At 42.1% G+C, this 26378-nt stretch overlaps 1 protein-coding gene across 9 annotated transcripts in view; it reads left to right on the forward strand.

The window, feature by feature from the left end:
- LOC133544305 (inositol polyphosphate-4-phosphatase type I A-like) overlaps positions 1–26378 on the forward strand; it is a 59343-nt gene that overhangs the window by 24615 nt on the left and 8350 nt on the right. For 4 of the 9 annotated variants that reach the window (XM_061889500.1, XM_061889497.1, XM_061889499.1 and 1 more), the window contains 13 exons: positions 1637–1922; positions 3836–4019; positions 4094–4309; positions 7502–7634; positions 7717–7866; positions 8250–8321; positions 8450–8622; positions 8698–8821; positions 13401–13468; positions 15060–15259; positions 15344–15441; positions 15528–15640; positions 15711–15865. In XM_061889500.1, coding sequence (XP_061745484.1) covers positions 1637–1922; positions 3836–4019; positions 4094–4309; positions 7502–7634; positions 7717–7866; positions 8250–8321; positions 8450–8622; positions 8698–8821; positions 13401–13468; positions 15060–15259; positions 15344–15441; positions 15528–15640; positions 15711–15865 — 1972 coding nt within the window. Of the gene's footprint in view, positions 1–1636; positions 1923–3832; positions 4020–4093; positions 4310–7501; positions 7635–7716; positions 7867–8249; positions 8322–8449; positions 8623–8697; positions 8822–13400; positions 13469–15059; positions 15260–15343; positions 15442–15527; positions 15641–15710; positions 15866–26378 lie in introns of all 9 variants that reach the window. The other 5 variants (XM_061889504.1, XM_061889501.1, XM_061889505.1 and 2 more) reach the window with 3 other exon arrangements.

Below are 26378 nucleotides of genomic sequence, written 5' to 3' on the forward strand. Positions count from 1 at the left end.
AGTGAGGACAGCCTGTTTTCACGTCCGCTTTCCCACAATATAAACAGCTTGTTTGCTCGATGACTTTATAACTGTAGAATGATCTAGGGCGAGTTCTTGGTTTCTTATGTGGGTTTATTGTTAGGCAGTTTCATTAACGTCCTCCCAGCGCGGTAACAACACACAACAACAGCAGTCACGTTTTCGTCTACCGTAAAGCAGTTCGTCTGCCGTAAACAGCAATGTTGTGACACTCTTTAACAGGACAATACTGCCATCTACTATACATGAATATGGTTAGAAAAATAGTGACAGATAATAGAACAAGGATGGACAATTCAACCCTTAACTCTTCTATTTTATATATATATATATATATATATATATATATATATATATATATATATACACTGTATTTCCTTGAATTGCCGCAGGGCATATACTGTAGTGTGCGCCTGCCTTGAATTACTGCCGAGTCAAACTCGCTTCCCAAAATAATTAGTGCATGCTTAGCATTACCGCCTGGTCAAACTCGTGATGTCACGAGTGACACTTCCCCTGTCATCATTTTCAAAATGTAGGAGGCTAATTTCAATACCGGTAATTTGAAATCGCATAAAGGGAAGAAGATTAACAGCTATTCAGTAGGATTTAAGGTCCAAACTCACATCACACTCAAATTTTTTCTGCATACCTTTGGTAAGTGCCGGAGTGAGAAGAGGTTTTAAAATAATTAGCACATGCCTACTTTTACCGCATGCCTTTGGTAAGCGCAGGAGTGAGAAGAGGTTTTAAATTAATTAGCGCCCCAGCGGCAATTCAAGGAAATATTTCATATATGTATATATATATATATATATATATATATATATATATATATATATATATATATATATATATATATATATATATATATATATGTATATTTATATATATATATATATATATATATATATGTATATATATGTATATGTATATATATATATATATATATATGTATATGTATATGTATATATATATATATATATATATATATGTATATATATATATATATACATATGAAATATTAGAATTCTTGAATTATAGCTGTAAATATACTCCTCCCCTCTTAACCACGCCACGCCCTCACCTCCCGAAATCGGAGGTCTTAAGGTTGGCAAGTATGTTTATAAGGACAATTTATAATGCTTTATAAAACTGATGTTTTGTTGTTATGTAAATTCTGAGGTTTTTGTGTACTCAAAATTCTACGTTAGAATCAAGGGAGAGTTTTGTAAATGAGGCCCCAGGGGCGTTCGAGCTGTGTTAAGAAATGTAATTATGATGTCTACTGCCACCTATAGGGTAGCCTCATATATGTTCATGGCGGTCCAAATTTATTAGAAGCTAAACGCTACAAAAAAAAAAAAATGGCATACTGCTGCTGACATGGCCTGATTTCTTTTCACCAAGATGTGGGCAGTATTACCTGAGGGTTTAGGGACATTGTTGGAAGATGCCCTACCTTGCATTGTCAAGAAAAAGAAATCGTAGATTTGCAAATGTTTCTCCTTTAATTCCTTCACAAAGTTTTGCAAAGCCATTTTTCAGTAATTTTACTCACAAAGATCTGAACGAATACACATTGTAAAAATCAAATGTTCCCACTCCCCATCAGGGCCGTCATTTAAAGCCAGCAGTCGGAAGGCTGACAGGAAGATGGAGTTCATGCCAACCAACCTCCACATTCAGAGGATGAGGGTTCAGGATGAGTTGGGTTTTGGTGAGGCAGCTTGGATCACATTCACTTTGCTTTGTCAATGTTTCTTATTTTGTTTTGACCTTTGCTCTCCAGAGCACACGTATGATGTCATCACCATCGGTGCGCCGGCTGCGCACTGCCAGGGCTTTAAAAATGGTGGCCTGAGAAAACTGACTCAGAAATTTGAGGAAGCAAAGAAACAGTAAGTTCAGAAAGGTTTTGAAACAACGTTTTTGTTCACTTCTTCATGGTGATTTTTTTTTTCTGTTCACTTAATCCATCATTTGGCTGCCTGCAGAGGCATTTTGTTTACATGAATGATTTCATTGTATAGCTTCCTCTTAATAGTATTGTTTTTGTTACTTTTGGGGTCAGCGCATATGAGGAGGTGCGGTGAGTTGATTGCACTCATTTGCTCCTTTTTGTTTGTTTGTCCTGATGCCACATAAACAACCACGTCTTCTTCAAGTCTTCACTGCCCACTTGTCACCAAAACCACCAAATCAAGCTAATTGTCTTTGTTTTTAAATGTTGCATTCACCTTATTATTGTTAAATAGAGGCATGTGCATGTCAATGTAATCTGTCTCAGAGAAAAAGGAAAAGGAATGTGACAAACACAAAGTGGTACCTCGGTTTTTGTACCTTTTTGTATGATCATTTTTTTTTTTACAAAAATATTTTTTTCTATACTTTGGCCCAGTTTTCGTATAGTCTTGATGAACATATTGCCACGAAAAAAAATACTAGGGATGGGAATTGAAAATTGAAATAATTCAGGTTTACTGGAGAGGAGACTACGCCGGATAGTCCAACCTCGGATTCAGGAGGAACAGTGTGGTTTTCGTCCTGGTCGTGGAACTGTGGACCAGCTCTATACTCTGGGCAGGGTTCTTGAGGGTGCATGGGAGTTTGCCCCAACCAGTCTACATGTGCTTTGTGGACTTGGAGAAGGCATTGGACCGTGTACCCGGGAAGTCCTGTGGGGAGTGCTCAGAGAGTATGGGGTATGGGACTGTCTGATTGTGGCGGTCCACTCCCTGTATGATCAGTGCCAGAGCTTGGTCCGCATTGCTGGCAGTAAGTCGGACACGTTTTCAGTGAGGGTTGGACTCCGCCAAGGCTGCCGTTTGTCACCCATTCTGTTCAGAACTTTTATAGACAGAATTTCAAGGTGCAGTCAAGGCGTTGAGAGGATCCTGTTCGGTGGCCGCAGGATTAGGTCTTTGCTTTTTGGCAGATGATGTGGTCCTGATGGCTTCATCTGGCCAGGATCTTCAGCTCTCACTGGATCGGTTCGCAGCTGAGTGTGAAGCGACCGGGATGAGAATCAGCACCTCCAAGTCAGAGTTCATGGTTCTGGCACGGAAAAGGGTGGAGTGCCATCTCCGGGTTGGGGAGGAGATGCTGCCCCAAGTGGAGGAGTTCAAGTACCTAGGAGTCTTGGTCACGAGTGAGGGAAGAGTGGATGGTGAGATCGACAGGCGGATCGGTGCGGCGTCTTCAGTAATGCGGACGCTGTATTGATCCGTTGTGGTGAAGAAGGAGCTGAGCCGGAGGGCAAAGCTCTCAATTTACCGCTCGATCTACGTTCCCATCCTCACCTATGGTCATGAGCTTTTGTTTATGAGCAAGATCACGGGTACAAGCGGCCCAAATGAATGGCGGGTCTCTCCCTTAGAGATAGGGTGAGAAGCTCTGTCATCCTGTGAAGCGTCTTTGAGAACTCTGAAAAGCGCTATACCAAATAGAATATATTATTATTGTTATTATTATTATGATTATTATTATTATTATTAACGTGATGTTAGTTGTTTGTTTATTCATTTCATAAATCATTTATATGTAGTTGGACATTTTTCTGCACATTGAACTATAATTATCCCCTATAAAATATGTTTGCAATAAAAAATTTTGTCTGTTTGGACCGATTAGATTGAAATGATTTCATATGGAAACAAACTGCTTTTGTTTTCGTACAAAACCGAGCTACCACTATAACGGCATTTTTTAAACAGTTGGAAGAAGATCCACAACTTTTTACAGGAGAAGACTACTTGAAGCTTGATTATGCACAAACAGGTTTCTAAGACCAAGTGTTTGTCTTCTGCAGCAGCACCGTCTCCAGCTCGCAGTCTATCGTCTTCATACCTCAGGATGTGGTTCGAGCCAAAGAGATCATCTCCCACATCAACACCCTGAAGACACAGGTCTATTATTACGCCGAGAGGCTTTCTCGAGCTGCAAAGGACCGTTCTGCCAGCGGAATGGAAAGGACACTCGCCACGCTGGCCGACAAGGTCTTTTATTATTGTGTATCATTAGCAACGTTGAAGTCGTCACGCCATGTTTCACGACTGCCTGCCCCACCCAGACTCGACAACTGGTGACAGTATGTGATTGCGAGCTGCTGGCGTCTGCCATTCAGGCTCTCAACGCAGCAAGGCCCGAGTACATCGCCTCCAAACTGTCTCCCTCCGCTGATTCCGAGCAAGTAGTCCTCCGCAATGACCAGGACACGCTGCTGGCCAAGTGGAGCGGCAACAACAGTCGATCATCGCTGCTCGTAGACTGGCATGAGAAGGAGTGGGTATGTCTGACATGTCTTATTTCTCTGGGGACAAAGTGACAGTCCTTAGCACTGTGTGATCATTTGTCATAGACCTGAAAGAGCCAGGTACTGAGTGCAATTAGTAAAGCCCATCATGAGGTTTTCAGTTTTGAAACTACATATAAAAATGACAAAATCTCAATGACCTTTCCCAGTACATTTATAATTTAAGTAGGACGCCGAGGATTTTGTATAAAACTCGGCTTTTTTGAGTATCTTATTTTGTTTTCTCAGGCTCTGCTTTTCAAAAACGATTATATTACTTAGGCTTAAATGATAATAGAAACAAACAAAAAAACTTACGGAAACCAACTGACTCAAAATTAAAAAGAGATACCCATATTTTCCGGACTATAAGGCACACTTTAAATGTTTTTTTTTTTCTCAAAAATCGACCTTGCGCGTAATGTATGGTATAATTCTAGTTTTTCTTATCGACCTCGAAGCTATTTTATTTTTGGTACAAGGTGAAATGACAAATGTGACTCGTAGATGGCTGTCAAACATAAGAGATAGGTGTAAACTGCAATAGGATGGCAGTCACACAAAAGAGGTACGTGTAGACTGCAATATAACTCAAGTAACCAACACCAAAATGTTATATATTCTATTGAAAATATAGAACATTACACACGGCGCTCAAAAATCTATCAAAATGTTTTATTACGAATTTGGTAAGCTATGAAGCCACACCACTTGATGGATTGTACTGTGTTTCAACATAGGTGTATTATTATGCTGTGTGTATAAGGTAAGACATATTTTCTGGCATTTAGTTTCGTAATATTATGCAAAAGCAACTTTTCTTACCTTCTGGTACATGCTGATGTGTATTTGGGATCTGCATAAGTCCTGAAAATTTTTGCACGTCCGCCTTTGTAGTTGGTGCCAACACCGCAGTCGATAAGCTTCTTCTTTTTCTCTATCTTTTTGTTATGTGACATTCATCCTCCACTGTTGCCATTTATAATATAAAGTAGTGTACAGTTCTTACTTATATCTGTCAGTAAACTCACCATGAAAGCACTAAAACATTCCGGTGTAGTGAGTTTACATGATTCACCCAAGGAACTTTTGTTATTAGAGAGTTCCGGTCGAACGGTTTTCCATGGGACACATTTCGGGCGTTGTTGTTGCACTAGTGAGCCACGGGTGAGGAGACGCTGCCTAGTTATTGATTGAAGTAAAGTCTGAATGTCATTAAAACAGTTAGCGCCATCTTTTGACACTTCTTCCACTCCCGTCCTTGCACGTTACACCGCTACAACAAAGATGACGGGGAGAAGACACTGTCCAAGTGGAGGCATGTAAGAATAAAACCGCCCACAAAACGGCGCATCCTGAAGGTCATTGAACCTCAGCAACAAGCTGTAATATCTTACTGAGATAATATGGACCAAAACACTTAAAATAAGTAAAACACTATAACGAAAAATCTGCTTAGTGAGAAAAAATATTGTATTAGACAAAAAATAAGCAAATATCCCCCTTATTTGAAATATTTAAGCTTTTCTTAGCTTTCACTATTTACAGTGCAGGGCAGCTGTGGCTATAAGAGTGGCTTACCACCACCAGGTGTAAATGAAGGATCGCTTCTCACTTTTCTGTGAAGCGCTTTGAGTCTCTAGAGAAGCGCTTTATAAATCGAATCCATTCTTTGAACGGTCTCCTTCGTCACCCTTTGCCGACCGAACACGTGCCCACTATCTTCACTTGCAATAATATTAATTGAATGGTTGTGGGTCAAAGCTGGCACATCATAATAACAAATAATAATGAGTGACATTTGTAACACACTTTACATTTGTTAAAATCTCAAAGTGCTACAAAGTATTAAAAAAAATAAAGTTAGAATATATAATAGAAAATTAAAATAGAAATTAAAACATGAAAAACACTTGATAAAACAGAAACGTAGATAAAAATCGAAATAAAAAGCATGAAGGCAGAGAAATGAGATAAAAGCTTTGCTAAAATGTGGCTTTTTAGTCCCTTCTTAAAACGGTCGTCCGACTGTGGTGCTGTAAGATGGTCGGGGAGAGTGTTCCAGAGTTCGGATGCGGTCCAGCACCCGAGCACATGAGTTCAGATCTATAATAAAGTCTGCCTGTTGAGGACCCCTGAATCAGGGTCTGCTGCATAAGATCCAGAAATAAAAGGAGCTCAGAGATCATTTGCAGTAATTGTGGGGTGGCTCATGCTTTCCTTATCCCGTCAATGTTTTTTCATCTCTCTAATGTACTTTTTGTCAAATTCCCAGAACCCATTTATGTAGGTGTAAGTACCCTATTTTTCGGAGTATAAGTCGCTCCGGAGTATAAGTCGCACCTGCCGAAAATGCATAATAAAGAAGGAAAAAAACATGTATAAGTCGCACTGGAGTATAAGTCGCATTTTTTGGGGAAATGTATTTGATAAAACCCAACACCAAGAATAGACATTTGACAGGCAATTTAAAAAGAATAAAGAATAGTGAACAAGAGGCTGAATAAGTGTAGGTTATATGAGGCATAAATAAGCAACTGCTATGTTAAGCTAACATATTATGGTAAGAGTCATTCAAATAACTATAACATATAGAACATGCTATACCTTTACCAAACTATCTCTCACTCCTAATCCATAAATCCCATGAAATCTTATACGTCTAGTCCAGGGGTTCTTAACCTTGTTGGAAGTACTGAACCCCACCAGTTTTATATGCCCATCCACCGAACCCTATAAAATGTTTTTCAAATTCAAGACAAAGTTATATGATCTTTTACTGGTGCACAGCCGTGCATGAACATCACCTTGTTCAAAGAACAAAACTAACTCGTAACAAATTACACACTTGGGGTCTGCTGTTGCCGTATCCCTAATATGCCGATAGGGAGAAGTTTTTATGTACACGATGAGTCGGGTGTGGCTTGAGTGGAGGCTCCACCGAACCGCTGAGGCCGACTCACCGAACCCTGGTTAAGAACCACTGGTCTAGTCTCTTACCTGAATGAGGTAAATAATATTATTTGATATTTTACGGTAATGTGTTAATAATTTCACACATAAGTCGCTCCTGAGTATAAGTTGCACCCCCGGCCAAACCATGAAAAAAACTGCGACTTATAGTCCGAAAAATACGGTACCCCTCTGTAGGCCTGTGCGTGATGTTCTGCGTTATCTTCCTGTCAGGAGAAAGTGTGGCTGAATGTGGACAAGTCACTGGAGTGCATCATCCAGCGTGTGGACAAGCTGCTGCAGAAGGAAAGGCATCCTGGTGACAGCGTTCAAGGCGCAGGCCAGTCAGACGGTGCCAGTAAAAAGGGTAACCCTGTCACACGCATGCACGTCGCCTTACTCCTACTCTAACAAAGGTCACTAACTCCGGCCCATGTGGCTGTGCAAAGGTGACGGAAAACGACGCGCTTTTTGGATCAACCCCAGAAGTTCTTTGCCAGAGTTTCCATTACTATCCTCATCAGCTTCACCTCCCCCATCATCACCTTCCTTGCCTGCTCTCTCATCTGCATGCCCTCCAAGCCCTGCACAAGACAGCTGTAGGTGTATTACGTGTTATATTACTTTATATCTTTTCTACCATTTCTCTGCACCGTGTAGCTCTTGTTTGTTCTTCAAAAGGGGAACTGCGCTTTTTAATGGAATGTTGCCTCATCTTCGCAATCATCATGAAAGACATGACGACGGATGTATTTTTTTATGCATTCTAACTCACACACTAAATTTGGAAAAGCAAACATGGAGTTAACATTTAGATCTTAAACTTGTAGATTCAGTTGCAACTCTGAATTGAGTGATGCTGTGTCAGTTTGACTTCACAGGTCTTGCTGTATTTGGATGTTTAAAAAGCTGCATTTGAAATGATTGATGAGCTTCTGTGTAGATCCACATTACTATCTGTGCACATCTTTGCTGCTTTCAGTGCCCAACAATCAGGCGTGTTGCGCTTCATCCCTTCTGGACGGAAGCCCTAACGTTGAGGAGGTGTACCCAGGTAAAATGACCTGGAAGTATTAGCAGCACACTTACTATTACGTCTCTTTGGCTCTTCTGAGATCACTGGACAAAAGAGTGGTCATTGGACTGACACTCTGTTTGAATTTGCTACATCTGTGTCCTTAGGCGAGTGGAGCGAGGCGTTGTACCCTCTTCTCACCACGCTCACCGACTGCGTGGCCATGATGAGCGACAAAGCCAAAAAGTCCATGGTCTTTCTCCTCATGCAGGACAGCGCAGCCACAATTGCGATGGACGTTTCCCTGCAGTACCGCCGTGATGTCGTCTTCTGCCAGACAGTCGGTCATTTACACAGGTGCATTTATTCATGCGTGTCAGACAAAAAGCATAACGAGCGTGTCTGTGTTGTGCAGCTCACTGCTCTCATCTGCGGCTTCATTATCAAACTGAGGAACTGTCTCCGTGACAACGGGTTCCTCCGACAGTTGTACACCATTGGCCTGCTGGCTCAGTTTGAGTCCCTCCTCAGCACCTACGGTACAAGCAACTCATGACACACTCTTTGGTTTTTGCTTCTGGGGGTTTGGAATGATTGAGTATTGCAGTGGTTCTCAGACTTTGTTCAGCAAGTACCACCTCAGAAAAGACGTGGCTCTCCAAATACCACCATAATGTGCAGAGGGTTTAGTTAACAAGTATATTTAATATTTTGGGCCATTGTAACATTACACACAGTTTGAACATTTACACTGTGTTTCAATATTTAAGTAAGTGATTCTTAATTCTTTACTGTGGGTTCATGTACCACAGTTTGAGAATCACTGGAGTATTGAATAAAGTGTTTGAAAATATATCTATCAGTGGTACTTTAACTTAAACTTTTTAAAATAGTGCCATTGTATTATCAGAATTGTATGCACAAAAATGTAAATGGGTTGTTGGAATGGTTGGAGGAGGGAGTTGTGACGACACAGTTCCACAAGGGGGCGGTATAGCTCTATGTTTTATTATATTTATGTATATATATATATTTATATATATATATATATATATATATATATATATATATATATATATATATATATATATATATATATATATATATATATATATATAGAGCGCAATATGTAGGTGTGGGAAAAATCACAAGACTACTTCATCTCTACAGAACTGTTTCATGAGGGGTTCCCTCAATCATCAGGAGATCTCCTGATGATTGAGGGAACCCCTTATGAAACAGTTCTGTAGAGATGAAGTAGTCTTGTGATTTGTCCCACACCTACATATATATATATATATATATATATATATATATATATATAATAAAACACAAAATTAAATTTACTTAAACGAAGGAATGGTGTGTGACAAAATCCAAGGTGTGTGTGTGTGTGCGAGGCTGGCTATATGTGTGATTAGCTGTAGTGTTTTACCAAATGTTGAAACGAGGACAAGGAAGAAGGCAGGAAGGCAGTCCGTGGGGCAGGAAGATGATCCAGTGCGAGAGAGAGGCGTCAGAGTCCGTGTCCATGCAAGGGGTCAAGGATCGAGGGTGGCAGTCCAAAGTCCAAAAGAGAAGTCTAGGCGCACAGCTCGATCACGCGGGGACGAAGGTAGATCACTGGGGAGGACGACAAGGAAGAACAATGAAACATGGAGGGGAATAAGCGGAGAGTGAGACAGAGAGAGAGAGAGAGCATAAAGCTGGGTTATTGGCTTACGGTACAGAAGACTATATTCCAGCCAGGGATGGCAGGCTGTACAGGCTTTTGAAGGCAGGTCTGATCATCAGACCCAGGTGTGCAGATTGCCGGAAACTGATTGCAGCTGTTGGCTGCCGCTGTATTCTTTTATAAGTGTACATTTGGAACTGGCTGCTACTGCTTCAAAAATGTGTTTTACTTTTAGATGATATTTTAAACTTTTACTTTAAACTCGTTGTTTCCATTAAAGAGAAATAATTGCAAATGACCTTGGTTTCATGTGAAGTCCCTTTGAGGTGTATTTTAAAGCGGAATTTGCCAGCAAGCACATCAGTCGGGGTCTCTTCTGAGGCCGGCTTTACATAAGGACAAGAAGGGGCAGAGCAGGTTCTTCTCAAACCGAGGACATGTGACTGATCAAAGGGTGTATGTGTCACACATCGATTGAGGACAATGAGTTGTTGTGTAAAATGGTAACATAGTTTACACTCCGAGAGCTATAGGTCAACTCCTTTATTTGACCGTGCATAGAATACATTTATTGTTCTCCTTTGCTACGATGCCCGTTTTGGACTCAGCACAAAAGCAGACCTGCTACAAGGGAAACTGTTGACTGTTGGTAAAACACAACTAAACCAATGCTATGTCGAGAGTGTGGGTAGAGCTGGCAGCTTTCTCTGTGTAAATGAGTGGAGAATGCAGAAACTTTGAGGCATGATGCAGCTGAGTTTGAGAAAAATGTTTTTTTATTATTACTGTACTTTTCACTTTTGTAAATATTGACTATTGAAGTCCTAATTAGGGTTAAATTCTAATTAGGGTTAAATTCAATTGAATAATTAGGCCATTCATTTCAAATACATTTTTAGTTTCCCCCCTGAGGGATTGCCACCTCAGTGATCTTAAGAGCTATACCATTAGTCTTCGGGTGGTACACTCAAGTTGTACAAGTCTGTAGGTAGAGGCCTGATAAAGTGCTATTTGAATAGAATAGAATAGAATAGAATAGAATTCACTTCTCCAGGTTGGAGTTTGACACGTAACTAACAAGCAAATTCAACTAAGAAAGTATTGTGAGCAATAAATAATTTTAGCTCAATCAATCAATCAATCAAAGTTGACCTATTTAGCCCTTTTGGTGATTCATTCATTGCGTTACTGAGTTAACTATCACAGCCCTAATCTGAATATTAGAAAAAATAGCTTTTGCGCCAAATATTTTATTTGAAACTACAATAAGTTCAAGAAATTGAAGCGCTCTAACCTCACGTAGGCCTATCTGTGTAAGATTGCGGTATGTTTTGTATGTTATGTGTGAGCCCTGACCCAGGTTTGCAGACAGGCCACAATAGAACCAATGCATTTCCCTTCACTTATTGTTAAATATGTTTACAAGATTATGCAGTAGCGTTGCTGCTAATGTACCAGGGATGATACGGATCAGGCTACAGGTTTGATTTGAGGCTTTTGTTTCCCCGCCTGTTGCCAGTTTAATTCTCTTTTATCGAGATCAAACAGATATCCAGCGGAAACTAATGTGAATTGCAATTGCTCCCCCATTGCATTTTACATTAGTTTATTAATTTAGTTTATTATTATTTATTCGATCAGTGCTCAACAAAATAAACAAACCGTTTTACATTCATAAATTGAAAATGTTGCTGACTGAAAAGGTTTAGGCTGAAGTTGAGCACTTGTTACGCCTTACCCTACAAACAATGTCAAATACAAGATGAGCTTCCAAAAATGATGACATTTCCTTTGCACAGCATATTATAAATAAACCTTGTACACAACATAAACACTGTTTATTTATATACACAGTAAAGACATGTGAAACACCCTTGTACACATGTTAGTTAAACCTTTGTACCAATTATATACTATATACCGTATTTTCATGGGATTTATGGATTAGGAGTGGGAGATAGTTTGGTAAAGGTATAGCATGTTCTATATGTTATAGTTATTTGAATGACTCTTACCATAATATGTTAGGTTAACATAGCAGTTGCTTATTTATGCCTCATATAACCTACACTTATTCAGCCTCTTGTTCACTGTTCCTTATTTATTTTAAATTGCCTTTCAAATGTCTATTCTTGGTGTTGGGTTTTATCAAATAAATGTCCCCAAAGAATGCGACTTATACTCCCGTGCGACGTATATATGTTTTTGCCCTTCTTTATTATGCATTTCCGGCAGGTGCGACTTATACTCCGGACTGTTTTATACTCCGAAAAATATGGTACAAACAATTATACTTCCATTATTATTTATATCCCACATTTAGTTTGTAACAGGTCCTCTGTCCTCTGTTGTCCTCTGTTTTTTATACACTTTTATTTTTATTTTACTGTTTTAATTGATTTTACCCTTTAAAATAGTTTTTAATCATATTTGTTTTTATATTGTTTTTATTGGTTTTATTTTTATTCATTTTTTGTTTTATTCAGTCATTGGTGGAGCATAATATTGTTTTTAACATGGCTGTGCAGCACTTTGGAAACGTTATTGTTGTTTAAATGTGCTATATAAATAAAGTGGATTGGATTGGATTGATAATTAACATTGATCCTAATATTAACTACTGTGTTGATTCAAGAGTGATATATTTGTCCAAGACATTGGTCTTAAAGGGTTTTACTGCATGATCTCAGGGCAACATCACCGAGCATGTCATAAGTTGTCAGATGGACATGTTTTGGATTTTTGGGTGTTGGCACAGGCCGGAATATGTGGTCCTTTGGTCTTCTACAGAAAATGTAGCGGTGTCTGATCTTCCTAACTCACAATCACATCATAATGAGTTGCTTGGTTGACTTGTCATTATACAAATCAGTCCAGTAGATGGCGTCATTCGGCAAACTTCAATTCAAACCTACTGATGGTCAGTTAACAAACAGAATGAGTTTTACTCAGGGTGAGGCTATAAGAATAAACTGCACACAATCCATCTCCACAGAGAAAGTGGCCTACTTACTCAGTGGCCTAGTGGTTAGAGTGTCCGCCCTGAGATGGGTAGGTTGTGAGTTCAAACCCCGGCCGAGTCATACCACAGACTATTAAAATGGGACCCATTACCTCCATGCTTGGCACTCAGCATTAAGGGTTGGAATTGGGGGTTAAATCACCATAAATCACCAAAAATGATTCCCGGGCGCGGCACCGCTGCTGCCCACTGCTCCCCTCACCTTCCAGGGGGTGAACAAGGGTGATGGGTGAAATGCAGAGAATAATTTCGCCACATCTAGTGTGTGTGTGACAATCATTGGTACTTTAACTTTACTTTTAACTTTAAAGTGCATACCAGTGGAAAACATTGTTTTCTATCCAGTATGTCATATAATGTGTCTCATGTGATAAAATTGGACTTTTGAAAAGGTGTACTGTGTTGGTGTATGTGTTCTTAGGAGAGGAGTTGGCCATGTTGGAGGACATGAGCATCGGCGTAATGGATCTGCGGAATGTCACCTTTAAGGTACGGTAAGGACGACGTGTGACAATGTTGCAGCTGCACACTGCAAAACGTCGGTGTTCAAAAACAAGGGAAAAAAATACAAAAATGAGGGGTATTTTTATTTGAACTAAGCAAAATGATCTGCCAATAGAACAAGTAAAATTAGCTAACCTCAATGAACCCAAAATACCTTAATATAAGTATATTCTCACTAATAACAAGTGCACTTTTCTTGGTAGAAAAAAAAAGAGACCTTTTAGCGCAATATTTTGAAAAATATTCTTAAATGAAGTAAATGCTAGTGCCATTATCTTGACATCATGATATGCACTCGGCATTACATTTCTTGAACCCAGCAAACTTATACTAAAAACTGATTTATTGTTCTAAATGGAAAGGCAACAAGGCAAGCGCTTGTTACTCTCGGGGTCTCCTAGCCGCTCAGGCAAATCATATGCTCTAAAAATGCATTTTTCCATCCATAACATGACATCATCGCCCCAAGTGTGTGCTCTTTCAGTCAATTAGTGTGCAAGGAATATATATTTTTATATATATTCCTTTTGAGGAATTTATCTGAATGTGCATGACCTATTTCTGTTCAAAATTGTTTAAAATGTCACATGTTAAATGTTTAATTATTAACTGTCAGTTTACTGTACTGTGCCAACTGTACTACTACATGAGTACCTGTTTTCTATTGTTTCATTGAAAATAAAACAGCAAAGTTCATTTGGCTGTCATCTGTTTTAATTATGAGACACACCTTTGTCCAAAAAAAATGTTTTTCATGCTTGAAATAAGAAATGATTACTTCAAAAAAGTAGTTTTACACTCGTGAGTGTTGATGACACAGCTTTGCAACACTTGATATTTCAAGCATGTTTTACTCAATATAGGTCATCACATCTTAGCAACAAGCTGTTATATATCTACGGTGGCAGAGGGGTTAGTGCGTCTGCCTCACAATACAAAGGTCCTGAGTAGTCAGGGTTGAATCCCGGGCTCGGGATCGTTCTGTGTGGAGTTTGCATATTTTTACCAGTGTGTTACATGGCCTTTCCTTTGAACAACACTCAGTGCAGGTTTGGGAACTGAGGAGACACATTTTTGAAGTGGAATTCTTTCCGTGAATGCGTGGGTTCCCTCCAGGTACTCCGGCTTCCTCCCACTTCCAAAGACATGCACCTGGGGATAGGTTGAATGACAACACTAAATTGACCTTAGTGTGTGAATGTGAGTGTGGATGTTGTCTGTCTATCTGTGTTGGCCCTGTGATGAGGTGGCGACTTGTCCAGGGTATACTCCGCCTTCCACCCAATTGTAGCTGAGCTAGGCACCATCGCCCCCCGCGACCCCAAAGGGAATAAGCGGTAGAAATGGAGATCATTTAGGACCAAAACCCTTAAAACAAATAAAAGACTAACATAAAATCTGCTTAGTGAGAAGAATGATCTTATTAGACAGAAAATAAGCAAATATCACCAATGACATATTTCATCTTACTTGGATTTCAGTTTTTGCAGTGCAAATTTTGAAAAATGCCACAGCAAATATTGCTGCTGCTATTTCATTCCCAAGTGCATAACGACACGGTGTCATCACCTTGAAGGTGACACAGGCGACCGGCAGCTCCGCCCTCGACATGTTGCCGATCATCACCGGCAACCGTGACGGCTTCAACGTCCGCATCCCTTTGCCGGGAAGCATGTTTGATGCGTTGCCGCGGGAGATCCAGAGCGGAATGCTGCTCAGAGTCCAGCCGGTGCATTTTAACGTGGGCATCAACGAGCAGCAGACGCTGGCTGAGAAGTGAGTGTGGGCGAGGCCCGTTTGGCAACCAACCGTTTGTACTTGCCAGTTGGCTTTGGACTGGAGAAGTTTTGTATGTTTCAGGTTTGGAGACACATCACTTCAGGAGACAATCAACATGGAGAGTTTGACGAGGCTCAACTCTTACTATGAACAATTTAAAGAAGTTCTGCCTGAGGACTGTAAGTGTTGAGAAATAAAGAAGCTTAGATCTCTCCGTACAGTGACACCAGTAAGTGGACTCAGTCTTTACGCTTGCAACCATCAGGCCTCCCGAGGTCCCGTTCTCAGACTTGTCTTCCGGAGTTGCTCAGGTTTCTGGGCAAGAACGTGGAGTCGAGGAAAAATAAGAACGTGGACATCTTATGGCAATCAGCTGAGGTGAACTCCCTTTTCATGTAGATCATTCCATCTCGTTGTCAGACTCAAATATTTTCTATTCCCATCTCAGATCTGTCGCCGGATCAACGGCGTTCGTTTCACCAGCTGCAAAAGCGCCAAGGACCGGACGGCCATGTCGATCACCCTGGAGCAGTGTCTGATCCTGCAGCACGAGCACGGCATGGCGCCGCAGGTCTTCACTCAGGCCCTGGATTGTATGCGCAGGTAGGACTCTTTGGCTTTTTGGACTTGGAAACATTCTACCCAGCACTGTGCTTTCCTCATCCCTGCTTGTCATGCTCACCGCAGACTGAGGAATTGAGTTTCACTAGGGATTTTAAATAGATAGATAGATAGATAGATAGATAGTACTTTATTTATTCCGTCAGGAGAGTTCCTTCAGGAAAATTACAATTTTCAGCACAATCCCATTCAAGATCAGACAAACATTACAGGGAGACAGAACAGGATCGCTGACGGGTCTGCCGGCTTCCAGCGCCCCTTACAAAAAAGATGACATACAGGTAAACAAGGGGGGGGGGGGAGAAAAAAATAGAAGATTAAAATAAAATTAAAAAATCGGTCTTAGCCTAGGCCCTGGAGTGGGGGTGCAGACTGAGGCCAAGGGGAAAAAAAAATAAAAAACAACAACTCATAGCCATAGTACACATCCCTCTTCCATGTGTGTAAGAGGGAAACATCAAACATCAAAGAACACAGAGGACATAAAGACATTAAAGCAGCAGATACAACCAGACACTCAATTTGCGAACTTACTCAATTCTTCAACAGTTTCATTCAATGGAGCAATAAATACATGACAGAGTTGGTAGAAGGTGGGGAGTTCCCAATTCAAAACAATGTAATGGGTTTCACATTTGACAAAAGTTCCTATTTTAATGAATGGTTGCACACTTTGAACACAACTTAAAGTGATATAGCCTGCTGTATGTCAAACAAACATAACAATGGATGAACTTTCTATTTTGTAACAAGCCAAAACAACAAACTGAACTGTCCTGTATGCGCTGCCGACACGCACACAAGCCACTATGATGCCCTCACAAACATTCAAAATAACAAAACTCCTTAACTTTAACAGTCGTGTTGCTAAAATAATAAACATTTAAGAAATTAAAATCTACCCACCAGGAGCAGACAAAAAACAAGCAGACACGGAGCGCAAAAGGCACTCCTGTGCTTTAACACGACAGGTACAGTTCTGTACAGTACTGCACCTGTCGTGTCTTTTCCTCCCCGTGAAGTACTGTGTCTTTCGGACAATAAGGTGGCCTTAAAATCCTTTCATCTTCTCAAAACTCGACAGTAATAATTCTGGTTGTGCTTACCGACCTCAAAGCAGTTTTATTTGGAACATGGTGAAATGATAAGCGTGACCAGTAGATGGCAGTCACACAAAAGAGATAGGTGTAAACGGCAATATGATGGCAGTCGCACATAAGAGATATGCAGTATGACAAAAATGTTATATGTGCCATTGAAAATATAGAACATTACACACAGTGCTCAAAAATCTATCAAATTGTTTTAGTAGGACTTTGGTAAGTTATGAAGTAGGGCTGGGCGATATATCGATATATTCGATATATCGCGGGTTTGTCTCTGTGCGATATAGAAAATGACTATATCCTAATATTCGAGTATACGTTCTCAAGCAGTTGCTTTTAGCTGCGGGCATTACACTTCAGGCTCTTCTCACTCTTTCCTGTCTTTCCTTCTCACAGACAAGCAGGCGCACATCCTTACATACGTCACATACTGTCACCTCACACGTCACATACTGTCACCTCACACGTCACATACTGTCACCTCACACGTCACATACTGTCACCTCACACGTCACATACTGTCACCTCACACGTCACATACTGTCACCTCACACGTCACATACTGTCACCTCACACGTCACATACTGTCACCTCACACGTCACATACTGTCACCTCACACGTCACATACTGTCACCTCACACGTCACATACTGTCACCTCATACGTCACATACTGTCACCTCATACGTCACATACTGTCACCTCACACGTCACATACTGTCACCTCACACGTCACATACTGTCACCTCACACGTCACATACTGTCACCTCACACGTCACATACTGTCACCTCACACGTCACATACTGTCACCTCACACGTCACATACTGTCACCTCACACGTCACATACTGTCACCTCACACGTCACATACTGTCACCTCATACGTCACATACTGTCACCTCATACGTCACATACTGTCACCTCACACGTCACATACTGTCACCTCACACGTCACATACTGTCACCTCATACGTCACATACTGTCACCTCACACGTCACATACTGTCACCTCACACGTCACATACTGTCACCTCATACGTCACATACTGTCACCTCACACGTCACATACTGTCACCTCACACGTCACATACTGTCACCTCACACGTCACATACTGTCACCTCATACGTCACATACTGTCACCTCACACGTCAAATACTGTCACCTCATACGTCACATACTGTCACCTCATACATCACATACTGTCACCTCACACGTCACATACTGTCACCTCACACGTCAAATACTGTCACCTCATACGTCACATACTGTCACCTCACACGTCACATACTGTCACCTCACACGTCACATACTGTCACCTCACACGTCACATACTGTCACCTCACACGTCACATACTGTCACCTCACACGTCACATACTGTCACCTCACACGTCACATACTGTCACCTCACACGTCACATACTGTCACCTCATATGTCACATACTGTCACCTCATATGTCACATACTGTCACCTCATATGTCACATACTGTCACCTCACACGTCACATACTGTCACCTCACACGTCACATACTGTCACCTCACACGTCAAATACTGTCACCTCATACGTCACATACTGTCACCTCATACATCACATACTGTCACCTCACACGTCACATACTGTCACCTCACACGTCACATACTGTCACCTCACACGTCACATACTGTCACCTCACACGTCACATACTGTCACCTCACACGTCAAATACTGTCACCTCATACGTCACATACTGTCACCTCATACGTCACATACTGTCACCTCACACGTCACATACTGTCACCTCACACGTCACATACTGTCACCTCACACGTCACATACTGTCACCTCACACGTCACATACTGTCACCTCACACGTCACATACTGTCACCTCACACGTCACATACTGTCACCTCACACGTCACATACTGTCACCTCACACCTCACATACTGTCACCTCATACGTCACATACTGTCACCTCACACGTCACATACTGTCACCTCACACCTCACATACTGTCACCTCACACGTCACATACTGTCACCTCACACGTCACATACTGTCACCTCACACGTCACATACTGTCACCTCACACGTCACATACTGTCACCTCACACGTCACATACTGTCACCTCACACGTCACACACTGTCACCTCACACGTCACACACTTTCACCTCACACGTCACATACTGTCACCTCATACGTCACATACTGTCACCTCACACGTCACATACTGTCACCTCACACGTCACATACTGTCACCTCACACGTCACCTACTGTCACCTCACACGTCACATACTGTCACCTCACACGTCACATACTGTCACCTCACACGTCACATACCGTCACCTCACACGTCACATACCGTCACCTCATACATCACATACTGTCACCTCACACGTCACATACTGTCACCTCACACGTCACATACTGTCACCTCACACGTCACATACTGTCACCTCACACGTCACATACTGTCACCTCACACGTCACATACTGTCACCTCACACGTCACATACTGTCACCTCACACGTCACATACTGTCACCTCACACGTCACATACTGTCACCTCACACGTCACATACTGTCACCTCACACGTCACATACTGTCACCTCACACGTCACATACTGTCACCTCACACGTCACATACTGTCACCTCACACGTCACATACTGTCACCTCACACCGTCACATACTGTCACCTCACACGTCACATACTGTCACCTCACACGTCACATACTGTCACCTCATACGTCACATACTGTCACCTCACACGTCACATACTGTCACCTCACACGTCACATACTGTCACCTCACACGTCACATACGTACACGCCCTCGCAGAGCAGAGAGGTAGCATAGTGGGCTACGTTAGCAGTTAACTTATCCGTACGAGAGAGAGAAGGTGCATATCTGGTAACAAATGAAGGAAGACTTAATTCCCAATAAAAACAGCAGGATTTCCATCGTCTGGCGGTGGTTTGGCTTCAAGTGGGACTATGTCCAACAGACAACCGTAATTTGTCAAGTGTGGTGCAAAAGCGTTGCTGTAAAAAGTAGCATTGCTGCTAATATGTAGCATCATTTGAAAAATCACTCGCTAGAGAATAAAGGGAATTTCATAACCTTAGTAACATACCACATAGTGAAGGACCAATACTATTTGAGTTCCTGTTATGCAGCTCATTTTTATTTGACACTTGAAATGTCTCTGACAAGCTTGCCTCTGCTTTATAACTTTAATAAATACACTTTTGGTCAATTGACTTATATGTGATTTTCCTCTCTGCATGAAAGTTTAAAAGTAGCATATACTAATGCTGTATGAAGAATGTTTGAATGTAGACACATAGAATCATCATACTGCTGTGATTATATGCATCAAGTGTTCATTCAAGGCCAAGGCAAAACATCGTAATATACTTTATATCGTACATCACGATATGGCTTAAAAATATTGCGATATTAAAAAAAGGCAATATCTCCCAGCCCTACTATGAAGCCACACCACTTGATTGATTCTACTGTGCTTCAACATAGGAATATTATTATGGTGTGTGTATAAGGTAAGGCATATTATCTGGCGTTTTCTTTCGTAATATTATGCAAAAGCAACTTTTCTCACCTTCTGGTACCTGCTGATGTGTATTTGGGATCTGCATAAGTCCTGAAAATGTTCGCGTGTCTGCCTTTGTAGTCCGTGTCAACACCGTAGTGGAAAAGTTTTTTCTTTTTCTCCATTTTCTTGTTATGTGACATTCATCCTCCACTGTTGCCATTTCTGATATAAAGTAGTGTAAAGTTCTTACTTATATCTGTCAGTAAACTCGCCATGAAAGCACTAAAACATACCGGTGTAGTGAGTTTACATTATTCACCCAAGGAACGTTAGTTATTAGAGTGTTCCAGTCGGACATTTTTTCTCGGGACACATTTCTAGTGTTGTTGTTGCACTAGTGAGCCACGGATGAGGAGATGCTGCTCCGTTATTGGTTGAAGTAAAGTCTGAATGTTATCAAAACAGTTAGCGCCTTCCACTCCCGTACTTGCATGCTACACTGCTACAACAAAGATGACGCTGTCCAAGTGGAGGCACGTAAATAAGAGCGCCTGCAAAACGGCGCATCCTGAAGATACTGTCAGAATGTGAGTTGAAGATGATGTGTAAAACATCATCTATGCAACATTTTGAGTAAAGAACCACCATTACATGTTATGTAGACCACAAGGAAGTATTTTACATTTAGAAAATAATCCTAATGTGACCCCTTTTGAATGAAAAAAGACGTGACTAGACCCGCTCATCGGCAATGCGCCCTGTGGTTCGGAAAATACGGTATGTCTGCTCTGGCATTTTTTTTCCCAAAAATCTGTTCTCTTCACACTTCAAACTTTCTGTAGTACAAAGCTTTTTGGGACTTGGCAAAATGGACAAAAAACGTGTCAAAAGGGGAAACATCTCACACTGCTGCGGCGTTCTGTGGGGAGGTTCTGCCTGTGAGCGCCTGCAGGTGAGACCAGCCTCACTGGGGCGCACAGGTGAGCACAATCAAGCTCTTTGGCACAGGTGAACACAATCAAGCTCATTGGCAGCTCACGCCAGCACCCCAGAACAGTTTGTTGCTCAGAACTTCTTTCAGTGGTCTTGCAGAGCAGCTAGTGGCCGCATGACTAAATGAGTGGACTAAAAATGCAAGGGGAATGGGAAAAGATCAAAGGGGCCACTTGTAAGCTCACGTCTTTCTGCTGGGCCGAAACTAAATGTGTTTCCTGTTGAGAGGCTGAAAGTTAAAAGGTTGCGTTGCCCTTTTACAGTTGTTAAAGTGTCCTTATTTTGTTGAAGATATTTTAAGTCAAGGATTTTTCTTGGAATAAAAATGCATTCATTCATACAGTTTATTTATGAACCAAAGTGAATTGACTAATGTAAATGGGTTATAATTGTGGAGCGCTTTTTTACTTTCAAGCGACTCATAGCGCTTTAACACTATTTCCATATCCACACACACATTCACACACTGATGGCGGTAGCTGCCATGCAAGGAAGGCCCTAACCACCACCCATCAGGAGCAAGGGTGAAGTATCTTGCTCAAGGAAACAACGGCGCCACGCTGCAAATTCTGCTTTATTGGAATAGAATGCGACGTTTAATTGGTACTTAAAACTTTGAGCAGCAGGGTCATATCAACCAATCAATCAATCAATGTTTACTTACAGTATATAGCCCTAAATCACGAGTGTCTCAATGGGCTGCACAAGCCACGACATCCTCTGCTCAGATCCCACATCAGGGCTGGAAAAAACTCAACCCATTGCTCCATCGGGCTGTTGAATAAGTTGAATTATGTAAATAGTTTAATCAATGGTGTGATTTAAATGATCATAATGTAGACTAAAATATGTCAATTGATATTGGTTAAGATATAAGGTAAAAAGGAGGTTCATTTAAAGATAAATGGTGTTAAAAATAGAACTGGGCTTCTGTTTATTAATGCTTATGTGTTACAGGATTTACCTTTGCCCACCTGCCTTGTTTGACTCAATGACCAATGGTTCATATCGGCCATCTTTAATATGTTATTTTTTTGCCTAGTGTATGGGCTTTGTTGAGTTTGTGTAAATACTGATTTAATAATAATAATAATAATGGATTAGATTTATTTCGCGCTTTTTTATTGTTAGATACTCAAAGCGCTCACAGAGAAGTGGGAAGCCATCATTCATTCACACAACGGTGGTGGTAAGCTACATCTGTAGCCACAGCTGCCCTGGGGTGGACTGACGGAAGCGTGGCTGCCAGTTTGAGCCTACGGCCCCTCCAACCACCACCAATCATTCATTCATCATTCATTCACCAGTGTGAGCGGCACCGGGGGCAAAGGGTGAAGTGTCCTGCCCAAGGACACAACGGCAGCGATTTGGATGTTAATAGGTGGGAAGCGAACCTGCAACCCTTAGGTTTCTGGCAAGGCCGCTCTACCCACTACGCCATGCCGCCCCCAATTTGAATTTAATACTTTGTTTTTGGTATTTTTAAAAGTTTTGCACCTTCCGTATTCTGGTCAATAAATCTGCAAACCGAATGAAATCTTGAGTCAGGTCAAATCTTCCCTCGTCAACTGTGGGAAACCCATGTAGTAGAAGTTACACTTGCCACATACAAAGGCAGCCATACTGAATGAAACACTAAAATGTGACTATTATGTGCAGAAACCCATGTAGTAGAAGTTACACTTGCCACATACAAAGGCAGCCATACTGAATGAAACACTAAAATGTGACTATTATGTGCAGAAACCCATGTAGTAGAAGTTACACTTGCCACATACAAAGGCAGGCATACTGAAGGAAACACTAAAATGGGACTATTATGTGCAGAAACCCATGTAGTAGAAGTCACACTTGCCACATACGTAAGGCAGCCATACTGAATGAAACACTAAAATGGGACTATTATGTGCAGAAAGTGAGTGGACGCTACAATGAAGAGCCTGTGTTTTGTCTGGCAGGCATGACTCAATCAAGCGTTTGCACACAGAGACTTGGCTCGAACAAAAAGGGGGGTTTAGGTGTGGTTGATATCAGCACTTCAGTCGTCAACAATTGCATCAACAGAGAAATGGACATTGAAACAGTGTAGGTCTGACTTGGTAGGAGATGTACAGCCAGCAGAGAACATGGTGAGCTCAGAAAACATTTGATTATTAACAATCCGGGTAGGTGGGATGTGGTGGGGCAGGGTGTTAGTCTAGGGTTGTAGTTGACTAGCGGTGTTCTTTTAGTGCGCTTTTGAAGGAGGATAGAGATGCACTTACTTTTCCACCTGTTGGGAGTGCATTCCACATTGATGTGGCATAGAAGGAGAATGAGTTAAGCCCTTTGTTGGATCGGAATCTGGGTTTGACGTGCTTAGTGGCTCTCCTACTGGTGTTGTGGTTATGGCGGTCATTTACGTTAAGGAAGTAGTTTCACATGTACTTCGGTATCAGAGAGGTGTAGCGGATTTTATAGACTAGGCTCAGTGCAAGTTGTTTGACTCTGTCCTCCACCCTGAGCCAGCCCACTTTGGAGAAGTGGGTAGGAGTGAGGTGTGATCTGGGGTGGAGGTCTAGAAGTAACCTGACTAGCTTGTTCAGGGATGTATGGAGTCTAGATTTGAGGGTTTTGGAGATGCTGGGGTACCAGGAGGTGCAAGCATAATGTAAATAGGGTTGAATGAGAGTTCCCGCTAGAATCTTCATGGTGATTTTGTTGACCAGAGAGGAGATTCTGGAGAGAAATCTTGTTCGTTGGTTGACCTTTTTGATTACCTTGGTTGCCATTTTATCACAGGAAAGAGTAGCCTCTCGAATGGAACCTAGGCAGGTGACCTCATCTTTCCTGGTGATAACAATGTCACCCACTTTAATAGTGAAGTCGCTGACTTCCTTAAGGTTGATGTGGGACCCAAATAGGATGGATTCCGTTTTCCCTAAGTGTATGGATAGCTTGTTGTCAGCGAGCCAGGTGCAAATACTACAGAGTTCAGCACTGAGGATTTTTTTCACCTGTGACTTGTCCTTGCCAGATACCAGCAGGGCCGAGTCATCCGCAAACAGGAACAATTCACAGTGGCATGTTGATGACATGTGGTTTACGTATATTAGGAACAGTAAAGACCCTAATACACTGCCCTGGGGGACTCCACAGCTTACTGAGAGGGGGTGGGGGGGGGGGGGGGGAGAGGGGGGCACTGTGCTGTTCACCCCTACCACCTGTTTCCTCCCCTCCAAGTAAGATGGCATCCAGTTGAGTAGGGGGGGGGGGGGGTTGTATATTGTAGCGTCCCGGAAGAGTTTGGGCTGCAAGGGGTTCTGGGTATTTCTTCTGTTGTGTCTATGTTGTGTTACGGTGCGGATGTTCTCCCGAAATGTGTTTGTCATTCTTGTTTGGTGTGGGTTGACAGTGTGGCCATGCCCGGGAATATTTTTGGGTTATTTAACCCCCAATTCCAAGTCTTGATGCTGAGTGCCAAGCAGGGAGGTAATGGCTCCCATTTGTATAGTCTTTGGTATGACTCGGCGGGGGTTTGAACTCACAAACTACCCATCTCAGGGCGGACACTCCAACCACTAGGACAGCTGAACGAATCATTACACCCCTAAAGACCCCTAAGACACATTTTTCCATACCAATGCAGGCCAGGTGTGGTCTACCCGGCCGTTGGAAGGATGCCAAAGTGGTGGTCCAACAACAAATCCTAATTTAAAACAAACTGGTTTCTGGCAGACATAACCTGAACATGCTTTATACTTTGTCTCCACACTGCTCTCCTCCACCACCACCACCACCATCACCATCATCCATTCACTCAGCTTTGTCTCCACACAGCTCTCCTCCACCACCACCACCACCATCATCCATTCACTCAGCTTTGTCTCCACACAGCTCTCCTCCACCACCACCACCACCATCATCCATTCACTCAGCTTTGTCTCCACACTGCTCTCCTCCACCACCACCACCATCATCCATTCACTCAGCTTTGTCTCCACACAGGTCTCCACCACCACCACCACCATCATCCATTCACTCAGCTTTGTCTCCACACAGCTCTGCTCCACCACCACCACCATCATCCATTCACTCAGCTTTGTCTCCACACAGCTCTCCTCCACCACCACCATCATCATCATCCATTCACTCAGCTTTGTCTCCACACAGCTCTCCTCCACCACCACCACCATCATCCATTCACTCAGCTTTGTCTCCACACAGCTCTCCTCCACCACCACCACCATCATCATCCATTCACTCAGCTTTGTCTCCACATAGCTCTCCTCCACCACCACCACCATCATCCATTCACTCAGCTTTGTCTCCACACAGCTCTTCTCCACCACCACCACCATCATCCATTCACTCAGCTTTGTCTCCACACAGCTCTCCTCCACCACCACCACCATCATCCATACACTCAGCTTTGTCTCCACACAGCTCTCCTCCACCACCACCACCATCATCCATTCACTCAGCTTGTGGCATTCACAGCTCAGTTGGAGAACTCTCAACACATAACCGGCAGGTGGCTACAGTATAAATGCAGCATGTATTGTGGTGCTATGTAGATGTGGATCAGGTGTGCTAAGTCCCCACTTCAGGCCCAGGTACCAAAAGGCCCTCCACTGGTATTTCCTCAGCCAGCAAGCATGTTAGCATCATCACATGGGCCTGAGGCTTCACCCTTTGGAAACGGTTATCCTCTTTCTTTCATATTCAGTTGCTGTTTTTATTTTGTTAACAAAGCTTTTTTGCTCCTTTGTCTCTCTCGCTGGATCGGTTCGCAGCCGAGTGTGAAGTGACCGGAATGAGAATCAGCACCTCCAAGTCCGAGTCCATGGTTCTCGCCCGGAAATGGGTGGATTGCCA

The sequence above is a fragment of the Nerophis ophidion genome, linkage group LG27 (assembly GCF_033978795.1).
Source record: "Nerophis ophidion isolate RoL-2023_Sa linkage group LG27, RoL_Noph_v1.0, whole genome shotgun sequence".
Lineage (NCBI taxonomy): Eukaryota > Metazoa > Chordata > Actinopteri > Syngnathiformes > Syngnathidae > Nerophis > Nerophis ophidion.